Genomic DNA, 14,855 nt, shown 5'->3' with positions numbered 1-14,855 from the left:
CCCCAAAACACCCCAAATTGCCCCCAAATCCCCCCAAAAACCCAAAATTACCCGTAAACCCCTAAAATCGCCACAAATACCCCCCCAGACCCTCAAAATCGCCCCCAACGCCCCCCAAATGCCCACTAAATTACCCCAAAACCCCTCAAATCCCCTGAAATTTACCCAAAACTCCACCTAACCCCCCTGAAATTGCCCCAAAACGCCCAAACTTGCCCCCAAAACCACAAAATTGCCCCGATACCCCCTAAATTGCCCCAAAATCACCCCCAAACCCCATGTCGCCCCAAAACCCCCCCAGACCCTCAAAATTGCCCCCAAATCCCCCCCGAACCCCAAAATCCCCCCCAATCCCCCCCAAATTGCCCCAAACCCTCCGAATTCTCCCCCTGAACCCCCCCAAATTGCCACAAAATCCCCCCAAATCCCTTCAAAATTGCCCCCAAATCCCTGAAATTGCCCCAAAACCCCCTAACCCCCCCCAAATTGCCCCAAAACCCCCCAAATTGCCCCCAAACCCCCAATCCCTTCAAAATTGTCCCCAAAGCCCCCTGAAATTACCCCAAATCCCCCCTAAACCCCCCCAAATTGCCCCAAAACCCCCCCAAATTGCCCCAAAACCTCCCCAATCCCTTCAAAATTGCCCCCAAACCCCTGAAGTTGCCCCAAATCCCCCCTAAACCCCCCAAATTGCCCCAAATCCCTTCAAAATTGCCCCAAAACCCCTGAAATTGCCCCAAAACCCCCCAATCCCCGAGGACTCCTCAAATCCCCCCCCTGGACCCTCAAAGTTGCCCCCAAAACTGCCCCTAAACCCCCTGAAATTGCCCCAAATCCCCCCAACCCCCCCAAATCCACCCTAAACCCCCCCAAATTGCCCCAAAACCCCCCCAAACCCATTCAAAATTGCCCCAAACCCCCTGAAATTACCCCAAAACCCCCCAATTCTCCCCCTGAACCCCCCCAAATTGCCCCAAAAGCCCCCAAATCCCTTCAAAATTGCCCCAAAACCCCCTGAAATTGCCCCAAAATCCCCCCAATCCCTTCAAAATTGCCCCCAAAACGCCTAAAATTGCCCCCAACCCCCCCCAATCCCTTCAAAACTGCCCCAAAACCCCTGAAATTGCCCCAAATCCCCCCTAAACCCCCCCAAATTGCCCCAAACCCCCCCTAACCCCCCCAAATTGCCCCAAATCCCCCCTAACCCCCCCAAGTCCCCCCTAAACCCCCCCAAATTGCCCCCACCCCCCCAGGACCCCCCCCCCCACCCCACTCCAAGTGGGTCCGTCGGCTCCAACCACTTTATTGCCCCCGGGGGGGTCCCCCACCATGTGTGTCCCCCCCCCCCCTCAGCGCCGCCCCCCCCGGTCCCTGACGGGGGGGCTGCGGCTGCGGCTGCGGCTGCGCCTCTTCTCCCCTCCCCCCCCCCCCGCGCGGCGGGGGGTGGGCGTGGCGGTGGGCGGGGCGTTGGCGGCGTTGGCCCCGCCCCTTTTGTCGCGGGGGGGCGGGGCGCTGGCGGTGGCCCCGCCCCCCCGCTGGCGCAGCTCCTCCTCCTCCTGCTCCTTGCGGCGCCGCTCCCGCTCCCGCGCCCGCGCCGCGCGCTCCGCCTGCTTCTGCACGAACTGGGGGGGGGGGACGGGGGGCGGGGTCAGAGGGGGGCGGGGCCTCGGGGGGCGGGGCCTAAGGGGCGGGGACTCAGGGGGCGGGGTTACAGAGGGGGCGGGGATAGCGCGGGGGAGGGGCTGCGGGGCAAACATGACGCCCCCCCCCAATATGGACCGTGGAGGGAGGGGGAAGACCCGCCCCCATGGGAAGCCACGCCCCCTTAGAGAGGCCACGCCCACTCTAGGCCACGCCCCCTTATAGGCCACACCCCCTATAAAGAGGCCACGCCCCCTCCTAGAGCAAGTGGGAGGGGCTACAGAGCCCCCATAGGCACGGTAAGTGGAGAAAGCCACGCCCCCTTGAGGCCACGCCCACTTTAGGCCACGCCCCCTTATAGGCCACACCCCTCGGTGAGGCCACGCCCCTCCCCAATAGGCCACGCCCCCTATAGCAAAGGGGGAGGAGCTATAGGGCCCACATGGACCCTGTAAGGGGAGGGAAGCTCCGCCCCCTCTTAAGCCACGCCCACTTGGGACCACGCCCACTTTAGGCCACGCCCCTTAGTGAGGCCACGCCCCCTCCTAGAGCAAGAGGGAGGGGCTACAGGGCCCCCATAGGCCCTTTAAGGGGTGGAGGCCACGCCCCCTCGAGACCACGCCCACTTTAGGTCACGCCCCCTTATAGGCCACACCCCTCGGCGAAGCCACGCCCCCTCCAAATGAGGCCACGCCCCCTTAGAGCAAAGGGGGAGGGCCTATGGGCCCCCCCATAGACACTGCAAGGGGAGGAAGCCACGCCCCCTCGAGGCCACGCCCCCTTAGATCGGCCACGCCCACTTTAGGCCACACCCCTCGGTGAGGCCACGCCCCCTATAAAGAGGCCACGCCCCCTCCTAGAGGGAGTGGGAGGAGCTACAGGCCCTCCATAGACCCTATAAGGGAAGGAAGCCACGCCCCCTCGCTAAGCCCCGCCCCCACCGAGGCCCCGCCCACTATGAGGCCCCGCCCCCCTCGGCCCCGCCCACCTGGGTGTCGGTCAGCGGCAGCCAATAGATGCAGGGCGCCGCCTTGGTCTTGCGGAACAGGTCGTCCAATAGCTTGGCCGGGGGCTCCTCGGGCGGCTTCTCTGCCATTGGTCGGGACCGAAAGGGGCGGGGTCAGCAGTTAACCACGCCCACCAGCCTTTAGCCCCGCCCACCAGCCACTAGGCCCCACCCCCTTTACCCCACCCCATTTTGCATATCCCCGCCCCTAAGCCCCTCCCATAGCCCCGCCCCCTTTAGCCCCACCCACCCACAGCCCCTCCCCTTCCCTATAGCCACGCCCCCAACCTTTAGCCCCTCCCCTTTCCCCACGACCACGCCCCCTTTAGCCCCGCCCACCCCCCTTAACCCCACCCCCTCCATTTGCATAACCCCGCCCCCTTAGCCCCTCCCACCTCATAGCCCCTCCCCTTTCCCATGGCCACCCCTGTTTAGCCCCTCCCCCTTTACTCCCACCTTCTCCATTTGCATAACCACGCCCCCCTAGCCCCTCCCACCCCATAGCTCCGCCCCTTCCCCATTAGCCCCTCCCCTTTCCCCATGGCCACACCCCCTTTAGCCACTCCCACCCGTAGCCCCACCCCTCCCTCCCCATTTGCATAGCCCCGCCCCCTTTAGCCCCGCCCACCACATAGCCCCTCCCCCATAGCCACGCCCTTTAGCCCCTCCCCCTTTAACCCCACCCTCCCCATTTGCATAACCCCGCCCCCTTAGCCCCTCCCCTTCCCCGTGGCTACGCCCCTTCCTTTAGCCCCTTCCCTAAGCCCCTCCCCCTTCCCCGTGGCCCCGCCCCTTTCGCCCCCTCCCCATTTGCATAGCCCCGCCCCCTCACCTCTCTTGTCGGGCCGCCCCTCCCTCTGGCCCCGCCCCCTCTCCTTGTCGCCGGGGGCGGGGGGGCGGTGCCGGGGGCGGGGCTCCCGCGGGGCGAGGGGGGGGGCGTGGCCTGTCGCCGCCGGCGGGGGGCGTGTCCCGGAAGGGGCGGGGCTTCCCTTGCCGCGGTCCCACTCGCGCTCGCCCCGCGCCCGCTCCCGCCGCGCCATCTCCCGCTCGCGCTCCGCCCACTGCCCCGCCTCCCGGGGGGCGGGGCCGCACGGGGACACGCCCCCTCCGCCGAGGCCACGCCCCCCGCCGCCGCCCGCAGGACACGCCCCCCCCGCCGCTGGCTCCTCCCCCCCGGCCGCGCGCGCCGGCACCAGCCCCCGGTGGAAGTCCAGCTGGGGGCGGGGCCTCGTTAGGACACGCCCCCCCCGACCCCAGGCCACGCCCCCAAACACAGGCCACGCCCCCCCGCCCCACATCCAGCCCCACAGCGCCCCCTAGTGGCCCTAAACCCACCCCACAGCGCCCCCCATGTGTCAGGCCACGCCCCCCCCAGCCCCACATCCCGCCCCATAACCGCCCCCCAGTGCCCCATAACTGCCCCCCAGCCCCACACCCTGCCCCATAACTGCCCTCCAGTGCCCCATAACCGCCCCCCAGTGCCCCATAACTGCCACCCAGCCCCACACCCTGCCCCATAACTGCCCCCCAGTGCCCCATAACCACCCCCCAGCCCCACACCCTGCCCCATAACCGCCCCCCAGTGCCCCATAACCGCCCCCCAGTGCCCCATAAGTGCCCCCCAGCCCCACAACCCGCCCCATAACCACCCCCCAGTGCCCCATAACTGCCCCCCAACCCCACATCCTGCCCCATAACCGCCCCCCAGTGCCCCATAACTGCCCCCCCAACCCCACATCCTGCCCCATAACCGCCCCCCAGTGCCCCATAACCTCCCCCTGGCCCCACATCCCACCCCATAACTACCCCCAGTGCCCCATAACCACCCCCCAGTGCCCCATAACTGCCCCGCAGCCCCACACCCTGCCTCATAACTGCCCCCCACTGCCCCATAACCGCCCCCCAGCCCCACATCCTGCCCCATAACCGCCCCCCCGCCCCACATCCTGCCCCATAACCACCCCCCAGCCCCACACCCTGCCCCATAACCACCCCCCAGTGCCCCATAACCACCCCCCAGCCCCACATCCCACCCCATAACCACCCCCCAGCCCCACACCCTGCCCCATAACCACCCCCCAGCCCCACACCCTGCCCCATAACCGCCCCCCAGTGCCCCATAACCTCCCCCTGGCCCCACATCCCACCCCATAACTACCCCCAGTGCCCCATAACCACCCCCCAGTGCCCCATAACTGCCCCGCAGCCCCACACCCTGCCTCATAACTGCCCCCCACTGCCCCATAACCGCCCCCCAGCCCCACATCCTGCCCCATAACCGCCCCCCCCGCCCCACATCCTGCCCCATAACCACCCCCCAGCCCCACACCCTGCCCCATAACCACCCCCCAGTGCCCCATAACCACCCCCCAGCCCCACATCCCGCCCCATAACCACCCCCCAGCCCCACACCCTGCCCCATAACCACCCCCCAGCCCCACACCCTGCCCCATAACCGCCCCCCAGCCCCCCCCCGCCCCACACCCTGCCCCCCAGCGGCCCCACCTCCTCCTGCTCGGCGAAGTCGGCCGCCAGCACCTTGGGGTTGGAGTGGGGCCACGTGACCCCGTGCAGCGCCTCCCGCGTCGCCACCGCCTCCTCCAGCGACGCGTACTGCGGGGACCACGGGGACCCATAGCGCCCCATAGCGCCCCATAGAGACCCACAGCGCCCCACAGCGCCCCATAGAGACCCACAGAGACCCATAGAGCCCCACAACGCCCCATAGAAACCCATAGAGCCCCATAGACCCCACAGACCCCATAGAGCCCCACAGCGACCCACAGCACCACATAGAAACCCAGAGACCCCCATAGACCCTATAGAGCCCCACAGCGCCCCATAGACCCCACAGAACCCATAGACCCCACAGTGCCCCACAGCGCCCCATAGAGCCCATAGACCCCACAGCGCCCCATAGAGACCTATAGAGCCCAGAGAGCCCCATAGCGCCCACTAGTGCCCCATAGAGCCCCACCACCCCACAGCGCCCCATAGAGCCCCCTGTGCCCCACAGCGCCCCACAGATCCCATAGATTCCATAGAGCCCCATAGAACCCCATAGAGTCCCATAGATCCCATAGAGCGCCATGGAACCCCCTGTGCCCCATAGCGCCCCACAGCGCCCCATAGACCCCACAGCACCCCCTAGCGCCCCACAGCGATCCACAGCGCCCCATAGAGCCCACAGCGCCCCACAGAGCCCACAGTGCCCCATAGGACCCCACAGCGCCCCATAGAACCCCATAGAGCCCCATAGATCCCGTAGAGCCCCATAGAGCCCCCTGTGCCCCATAGCGCCCCACATCACCCCCTAGCGCCCCACAGCGCCCCACAGAGCCCACAGCACCCTGTAAGACCCATAGCGCCCCACAGCGCCCCACAGCGCCCCATAGACCCCACAGAGACCCATAGATCCCATAGCACCCACTACTGCCCCATAGACCCCACAGCACCCCATAGAGCCCCACAGCAACCCACAGTACCCCATAGCACCCCATAGAGACCCACAGTGACCCACAGCGCCCCACAGCGACCCATAGAGCCCACAGAGCCCCACAGCGCCCCACAGAGACCCACAGCGACCCATAGACCCCACAGAGACCCATAGATCCCATAGTGCCCACTAGTGCCCCATAGACCCCACAGCGCCCCACAGCGCCCCATAGAGACCCATAGAGCCCCACTGCCCCATAGACCCCACAGAGCCCCACAGCGCCCCACAGAGACCCACAGCGACCCATAGACCCCACAGAGACCCATAGATCCCATAGTGCCCACTAGTGCCCCATAGACCCCACAGAGACCCACAGCGCCCCATAGAGACCCATAGAGCCCCACTGCCCCATAGACCCCATAGAGCCCCACAGCGCCCCATAGAGACCCACGGCACCCCACAGACCCCCATAGCGCCCCATAGAGACCCCTGTGCCCCATAGCACCCCAAGCACCCATGACGACCTACAGTGCCCCATAGAGCCCCACAGCGCCCCATAGACCCCACAGAACCCATAGAGCCCCACAGACCCCACAGTGCCCCATAGAGCCCCACAGTGACCCATAGAAGCCCACAGAGCCCCATAGACCCCATAGAGCCCCACAGCACCCCATAGACCCCACAGTGACCCATAGAGCCCCACAGCGACCCACAGCGCCCCATAGAGACCCATACAGCCCCATAGACCCCATAGAACCCCACAGCGCCCCATACAGACCTATAGAGCCCAGAGAGCCCCATAGCACCCACTAGTGCCCCATAGAGCCCCGCCACCCCACAGCGCCCCATAGAGCCCCCTGTGCCCCACAGCACCCCACAGATCCCATAGAGCCCCATAGAGCCCACAGTGCCCCATAGCGCCCCACAGCGCCCCATAGATCCCATAGAACCCCACAGAACCCCATAGAGCTCCATAGATCCCGTAGAGCCCCATAGACCCCCCTGTGCCCCATAGCGCCCCACATCGCCCCATAGTGCCCCATACACCCCATAGCACCCCCTAGCGCCCCACGGCGACCCACAGCGCCCCATAGAGCCCACAGCGCCCCGTAGGACCCATAGCGACCCATAGAGTCCCATAGACCCAATAGATCCCCATAGAACCCCCTGTGCCCCACAGCGCCCCATAGCGCCCCACAGAGCCCCATAGAGCCCCACAGCGCCCCACAGCGCCCCATAGCGCCCCACAGCCCCCTCACTGCCCCACACATCACCCCATCCCCACCCCACATCCACCCCCCACCCCCTGCCCCACATCCCCCCACATCCGCCCCACACCCACCCCACATCCCCCCCCCACCCCTGCCCCACACCCCGCCCCACCCCCCGCCCCATAGCGCCCCCCCCCCGCCCCACAGCGCCCCCCACCGTGACGTAGCAGTGGGACTTGATGCGGTCGATCCAGAAGCCGTCGTCCCGCAGCCGCCCCGTGCGGGCCAGGAGCTCCTTGAGCTGCCCCAGCGTGAAGGGCCGCACCTGGGGGGCACGAGGTGTGGGGCAGCCCCATAGCGACCCACAGCGCTGCCCCACAGCACCCCATAGCGCCCCACAGCATCCCCAGTGCCCCCTAGGGCTGCCCCCCCCCACCACAGGAGCGCCTCGAGCTGCCCCAGTGTGAAGGGCCGCACCTGGGGGTGGGATGTGTGGGGCAGGGGGTGTGGGGCAGCCCCATAGCGACCCATAGAGCCCCACAGCGCTGCCCCATAGCGCCCCACACCTGCCCCATAGCACCACCCGTGTCTGCCCCCCCCGCACTACAGGAGCGCCTTGAGCTGCCCCAGCATGAAGGGCCGCACCTGGGGGGGGATGTGTGGGGCAGGGGGTGTGGGGCAGCCCCATAGCGACCCATAGCGCCCCACAGCGCTGCCCCATAGAGCCCCATGGCTGCCCCCCCCCCCCACTACAGGAGCTCCTCGAGCTGCCCCAGCGTGAAGGGCCGCACCTGGGGGGGGGATGTGTGGGGCAGGGGGTGTGGGGCAGCCCCATAGCGACCCATAGAACCCCACAGCGCCCCCTACTGCTGCCCCATAGCGACCCACAGTGCCCCACAGATCCCCCCTGCCCCACAGCGCCCCCCACACCCCCCAACCTGCCCCACACCCACCCCATAGCGCCCCCTAGGGCTGCCCCATAGACTCCCCCCACCCCACACCCGCCCCATAGATCCCCCTCTGCCCCATAGTGCCCCCTATGGCTGCCCCATAGAGCCCCATAGCGCCCCACACCCGCCCCATAGATCCTCCCCCCACCCCCCAGTGCCCCACAGCGCCCCCTAGGGCTGCCCCACAGCCCCCCCAGTGCCCCCCACACCCACCCAACCTGCCCCACACCCGCCCCATAGATCCCGCCCCATAGATCCCCCCACACCTGCCCCATAGATCCCCCCCCCAGCCCCACAGCGCTCCCTATGGCTGCCCCATAGCGGCCCCCCCAACCCCACAGCCCCCCCAGTGCCCCATAGCGCCCCCCACGCCCCATAGCGCCCCACCTCTGCCCCATAGATCCCGCCCCATAGACCCCCCCCAGCCCCATAGATCCCCCCACACCCGCCCCACAGCGCCCCCCCGCCCCATAGATCCCCCCCACCCCACACCCGCCCCATAGATCCTGCCCCATAGATCCTCCCACCACACCCCTGCCCCATAGATCCCGCCCCATAGACCCCCCCAGCCCCATAGATCCCCCCACACCCGCCCCACAGCTCCCGCCCCATAGATCCCGCCCCACAGCTCCTGCCCCATAGATCCCGCCCCACAGATCCCCCCACACCCGCCCCATAGCGCCCCCCCCTCACCAGGTTGCGGATGTGCACGATGGGGGAGGGGCGGGCGCGGGGGGGGGAGGGGCGCGGCGCCGCCCGCACGGGGTCGTCCACGGGGAGCACCAGGGGCAGCCCCCGGCGGGGGGGGGCGCCTGCGGGGGCGGGGGGACCAGTGAGAACCAGTACGGACCAGTACGGACCAGTATGGGCCAGTACGGGGCAGTACAGACCAGTGAGAACCAGTACGGGCCAGTACGGACCAGTACGGGCCAATATAGGCCAGTATGGACCAGTACGGACCAGTACAGACTGGTATGGGCCAGTACGGGCCAATGAGAACCAGTACGGGCCAGTGACGGCCAGTACGGACCAGTATGGGCCACTGAGAACCAGTACGGACCAGTACGAACCAGTACAGACCAATACGGACCAATACAGACCAGTACGGGCCAGTGAGGGCCAGTATGGACCAGTACAGACTGGTACGGGCCAGTACAGGCCAGTACGGACCAGTACGGACCAGTGAGGGCCAGTACGGGCCAGTGAAGGTCAGTATGGACCAGTACGGGCCAGTATAGGCCAGTATGGACCAGTATGGACCAGTGAGAACCAGTACGGGCCAGTGAAGGCCAGTACGGGCCAGTATAGGCCACTACGGACCAGTACAGACCAGCATGGGCCAGTACGGGCCAATACAGCCCAATATGGACCAGTACAGACCACTGTGGGTCAGTACAGACCAGTATGGACCAATAAGACCCAGTACAGACCAGTAGGAACCAGTATAGGCTGTTATAGACCAATATAGACCAGTATGGACCAACATGGGCCACTACTGACCAGTATGGACCAGTATAGACCAGTATGGCCTGTATAGACCAGTATGAATCAGTATAGTCCAGTACAAACCAGTAGTGACCATTAAGAACCAGTACAGCCCAGTACCGATTAATACGGACTAATATGGGCCAGTATATGCCAATATGGACCAGTATAGAACACTATGGGCCAGTACGGACCAGTAAGAACCAGTACAAACCAGGACAGAACACTATGAATCAGTATGGAGTCTGTGCCAATATGGGCTATTATAGACCAATATGGACCAGTAAGGGCCAGTATAGACCATTATAAGCCACTATAAGCCAATATGTAGCAGTATGGACCAGTATTAGCCAGTACGGACCAGTACAAACCAATACAGACCATTATGGCCCAGCATGGACCAATATGGGCCAGTACGGACCACTACGGACCATTATGGACCAGTACGGGCCAGTATGGGCCAGAATGGGGCAGTGTGGACTGGTGTGGACCAGTATGGGCCAGTATGGACCATTATGGGCCAGTGTGGACCAGTATGAGCCAGCATGAACCAATACACGCCAGTACAGACCAGTATGAATCAATATGGACCAATATAAACCAGTACGTACCAGCATGGATCAATATGGACCAGTACAGACCACTATAGACCAGTATAAACCATGACGGGCCAATATAAACCAAAGTGGAACAGTATCAGCCAATAGAAACCAGTACGGACCAGTGTGGACCAGTATTGGCCAGTTAGACCAGTACGGACCAGTGCGGACCAGTATTGGCCAGTGTGGACCAGTACAGACCACTACGGCCCAGTATGGACCATTATGGCCCAGCATAAGCCAATATGAACCAGTATAACCCAATATAAACCAGTATAAGCCAATAAGGACCAGTATGGGCCACTATGGACCAGTACAGACCAGTGTGGACCACTACAAGTCAATATTGACTGGTATGGGCCAGTACAACCCATTACAGACCAGTATGAACCAGCATAGACCGCTATAGACCTGTGTGGGGCGTTACAGACCGGTATAAGCCAATATGGACCAGTATGGGCCAGTATGGACCAATACGGACCAGTATGGGCCAGTACGGATCACTATGGACCAGTATGGGCCAGTATAGGACAATACAGACTAACATGGACCAATATGGACCAATATTGACCAGTATGGACCAGTATGGGCCAGTACGGACCAATATAGATCAGTATGGACCAATATTGATCAGTATGGACCAGTATGGGCCAGTACGGACCAATATAGACCAGTATAGACCAATATTAACTGGTATAGACCAATATTGATCGGTATAGACCACTACAGACCAATATGGACCAGTATGGGCCAGTATGGGCCAATATGGACCAGTATGGGCCAATATTGACCAGTATGAACCAGTATGGGCCACTACAGACCAATATGGACCAGTACAGACTCATATGGACCAGTATGAATGCATATTGACCAGTATGAGCCAGTATGGGCCAGTACAGACCAATATGGACCAGTATCGACCAGTACAGGACAGTACAGACCAATATGAACCAGTACAGACCAGTATACACCAGTATGAGCCAGTACAGACCAATATGGACCAATATTGACCAGTATGGCCCAGTACAGAGCAGTATGGCCCAGTATGGCCCAGTACAGACCAGTATGGCCCAATATGGACCAGTATGGACCAGTATGTGACAGTACAGGCCAGTATGGGCCAATATGGACCAGTATGGGCCAGTACGGACCAATATAGACCAGTATGGCTCAATATAGACCAGTATAGCCCAGTACAGACCAGTATGGCCCAGTATGGCCCAGTACAGGCCAGGACGCGCCAATATAAGCCAATACAGACCAGTACACACCAGTACGGCCCAGTCCCCCCCCCTCACCTCTCCTGCCGTCGCCGTCCGGGGGCCGGGCGGGGGGCGGGGCTCCCTCGGCGGGGGGCGGGGCCTGCGCGGGCGGGGGGCGGGGCCTGGCGGGCGGCCCCTCCCCCCCCTCCTCCTCCTGCCCCTCCCCCTCCCCGTTCTCCTGCCCCTCGGGCGCCACCACCTGGGGGGGGGCGGGGCCAGCGGGGGGGCGTGGTCAGAGGGGTGGGCGTGGCCAATGGGGGCGTGGCCAATGGGGGCGTGGCCAATGAGGGGGCGGGGCTACGGGGGGCAGCGCCCCCTACCTGCGTCACGGTGCGGCAGATCTTCAGGTGGGGGGGGGGAGGGGAACGGGGGGGCGGGGCCTGAGGCCACGCCCCCTCCGGCCGAGGCCACGCCCCCTCCGCCTTCCTCCTCCTCTTCCTCCTCCCCTTCCAAGATGGCCGCCGCCGCCTCCTCGGGGTGCAGCTCCACCACCGCCTCGGCCCCGCCCCCCGCCGGCCCCGCCCTCATCTCGGGAATGAGGCTCTGGGGGCGGGGCCAAGGGAAAGGGGGCGGGGTCACGGCGAGGCCACGCCCCCCTCATGCCCATATATGGACCACACCCCCCATATATGGCTCCCATGCCCATATATGGGGGTTATGGGGGGTTAAGGGGGCGGGGCTTGTTGTGGGCGTGTCCCATGGGGCGGGGCCAGGGGAGAGGGGGCGTGGTCACGGCGAGGCCACGCCCCCACAGCCCCATATATGGACCACACCCCCCATATATGGCCCCTATGCCTATATATGGGGTGGTTTAGGGGGCGTGGCTTGTTGTGGGCGTGTCCCGGGGGCGTGGCCAAGGGAGGGGGCGTGGCCAAGGGAAAGGGGGCGGGGTCACAGCGAGGCCACACCCCCTCATGCCCATATATGGACCACACCCCCCATATATGGCCCCTATGCCCATATATGGGGTGGTTTAGGGGGCGTGGCTTGTTGTGGGCGTGTCCCGGGGGCGGGGCCGAGAGAGGGGGCGTGGCCAAGGGGAAGGGGGCGGGGTCACAGGGAGGCCACGCCCCCTCATGCCCATATATGGACCACACCCCCCATATATGGGGGTTATGGGGTGATTTAGGGGGCGGGGCTTATTTTGGGCGTGTCCCAGGGGGCGTGGCCAAGGAGGGGGCGTGGCCGGAAGGGGCGGTACCTTGAGGGAGTCGGTGGTGATGCTGAGCGACGGCCGCTTGGGGGCGCTGCTGGAGCCCCAGCGCCGCTTCCGGGCCCCGCCCCCCGCCGCGCTCGGCCCCGCCTCCTTGGGCGCCGCCGCTGCTGATTGGGCGAGGAGAGAGAGAGGGGGTGTGGGGGGCGGGGCTTGCGGGGGGACACGCCCCCGGAAACCACGCCCACCCACAAGCCCCGCCCCCACCAAGCCCCGCCCCTTTCCTAAGCCCCGCCCACCCCCAAGCCACGCCCCCAATCTCCAAGCCCCACCCGCCCGAGGCCCCGCCCCTTTCATTAAGCCCCGCCCCTCCTCATAAGCCACGCCCACCAACCCGAAGCCCCTCCCACTCTAGTCCCCGCCCCTTTTCTAAGCCCCGCCCACACTGGATGTGAAGCCACGCCCCCAATCTCCAAGCCCCGCCCACCCCTTTAAGCCCCGCCCCTGCCCCAAGCCCCACCTACCCTGGCTGCGAGGCCACGCCCCCAAACCACAAGCCCCGCCCACTCCTATAGGCCCCGCCCCAACCTATAAGCCCCGCCCACCCGGCCACGCCCCAACCTATAAGCCCCGCCCACTCCTATAGGCCCCTCCCTTAAGCCCCGCCCACTCCTTTAGGCCACGCCCCCATCCCAAGCCCCGTCCCCTAAGCCCCGCCCCCACCCTACCCCCTTAACCCCCTCCCTTTGGCCCCGCCCCCACCCCAAGCCCCGCCCCCTAAGCCCCGCCCCCTTTAGGCCCCGCCCACTCACAGAGCACCGCGATCTTCCTCTTGAAGGCCTTGGGCTGGGCGGGGCCCTGGGGGGAGAGATGGGCGGGGCCGGGGCGTGACGTCACCCAGGGGGCGGGGCCAAGCGCGGAGGCTCCGCCCCCTCCCTCCTGCCCCCCCTCCCCCCACCCAATCCCCTCCCCCCCCCCCCCACAGGGGGCGTCACCGTGGGGCGGGGGAGGTGGGGGGGCGGCTCCGCGTCCGTGGGGCTGCCCCATAAGTGGCGGTTGGGGGTCCCAGATCCGTGGGGCGCCCCCCAAGTGCTGTGGGGGGGTGCAGAGGTCCGTGGGCTGCCCCATAAGTGGCACTTGGGGGTCACAGCGGTCCATAGGGTGCCCCATAAGTGGTAGTTGTGGGTCACAGATCCGTGGGCTGCCCCACAAGTGGCAGCTGGGGGTCACACAGTCCATGGGGCGCCCCCCAGCGCGGGGTGTGGGTCACAGATCCGTGGGGTGCCCCACAAGTGGTGTGGGTCACACAGGTCCATAGGGTGCCCCATAAGTGGCGGTTGGGGGTCACAGATCCGTGGGGTGCCCCATAAGTGGCAGTTGGGGGTCACAAAGGTCCGTGGGGCGCCCCCCAAGTGATGGTTGTGGGTCCTGTAGGTTCATGGGCTGCCCCATAAGTGGTGGTTGGGGGTCACAGCGGTCCATGGGGCGCCCCCCAGTGAGGGATGTGGGTCACAGATCCGTGGGGTGCCCCATAAGTGGCAGTTGGGGGTCACAGATCCGTGGGGTGCCCCACAAGTGGCAGCTGGGGGTCACACAGTCCATGGGGCGCCCCCCAAGTGCTGTGGGGGGGGTGCAGAGGTCCGTGGGCTGCCCCATAAGTGGCGGTTGGGGGTCACACAGTCCATGGGGCGCCCCACAAGTGGCGGTTGGGGGTCACAGCGGTCCATAGGGTGCCCCACAAGTGGCAGCTGGGGGTCACACAGTCCATGGGGCGCCCCCCAAGTGGTGCGGGGGGTGTGGGTCACAGATCCGTGGGGTGCCCCACAAGTGGCGGTTGGGGGGTCACAAAGGTCCGTGGGCTGCCCCATAAGTGGCGGTTGGGGGTCCCTGAGGTCCATGGGGTGCCCCATAAGTGATGGTTGGGGGTCCCGGATGTCCATGGGGCTGCCCCACAAGTGGCAGTTGGGGGTCACAGATCCGTGGGGTGCCCCATAAGTGACGGTTGGGGGTCCAGGAGGTCCATGGGGCGCCCCCCAAGTGATGGATGTGGGTCACAAATGTCCACGGGCTGCCCCACAAGTGGTAGTTGGGGGTCACAGGGATCCATGGGGC

At 65.4% G+C, this 14,855-nt stretch overlaps 1 protein-coding gene across 1 annotated transcript; it reads right to left on the bottom strand.

The window, feature by feature from the left end:
* Nucleotides 1–1,287: 1,287 nt before the first annotated feature.
* LOC137677363 (apoptotic chromatin condensation inducer in the nucleus-like) lies at nt 1,288–13,100 on the bottom strand. The gene is made up of 11 exons (XM_068424666.1): nt 13,076–13,100; nt 12,792–12,913; nt 12,526–12,541; nt 11,911–12,113; nt 11,627–11,789; nt 8,938–9,056; nt 7,512–7,619; nt 5,153–5,260; nt 3,480–3,861; nt 2,630–2,730; nt 1,288–1,622 (listed from the first exon to the last, which is right to left on the bottom strand). Exons 1-11 carry the CDS (start codon nt 13,098–13,100, stop codon nt 1,350–1,352), a joined length of 1,620 nt encoding a protein of 539 aa, XP_068280767.1. The 3' UTR covers nt 1,288–1,349.
* Nucleotides 13,101–14,855: the final 1,755 nt, after the last annotated feature.

The sequence above is a fragment of the Nyctibius grandis genome, unplaced genomic scaffold, assembly GCF_013368605.1.
Source record: "Nyctibius grandis isolate bNycGra1 unplaced genomic scaffold, bNycGra1.pri scaffold_162_arrow_ctg1, whole genome shotgun sequence".
NCBI lineage: Eukaryota > Metazoa > Chordata > Aves > Nyctibiiformes > Nyctibiidae > Nyctibius > Nyctibius grandis.
This window is presented reverse-complemented; position numbering and strand designations above follow the sequence as displayed.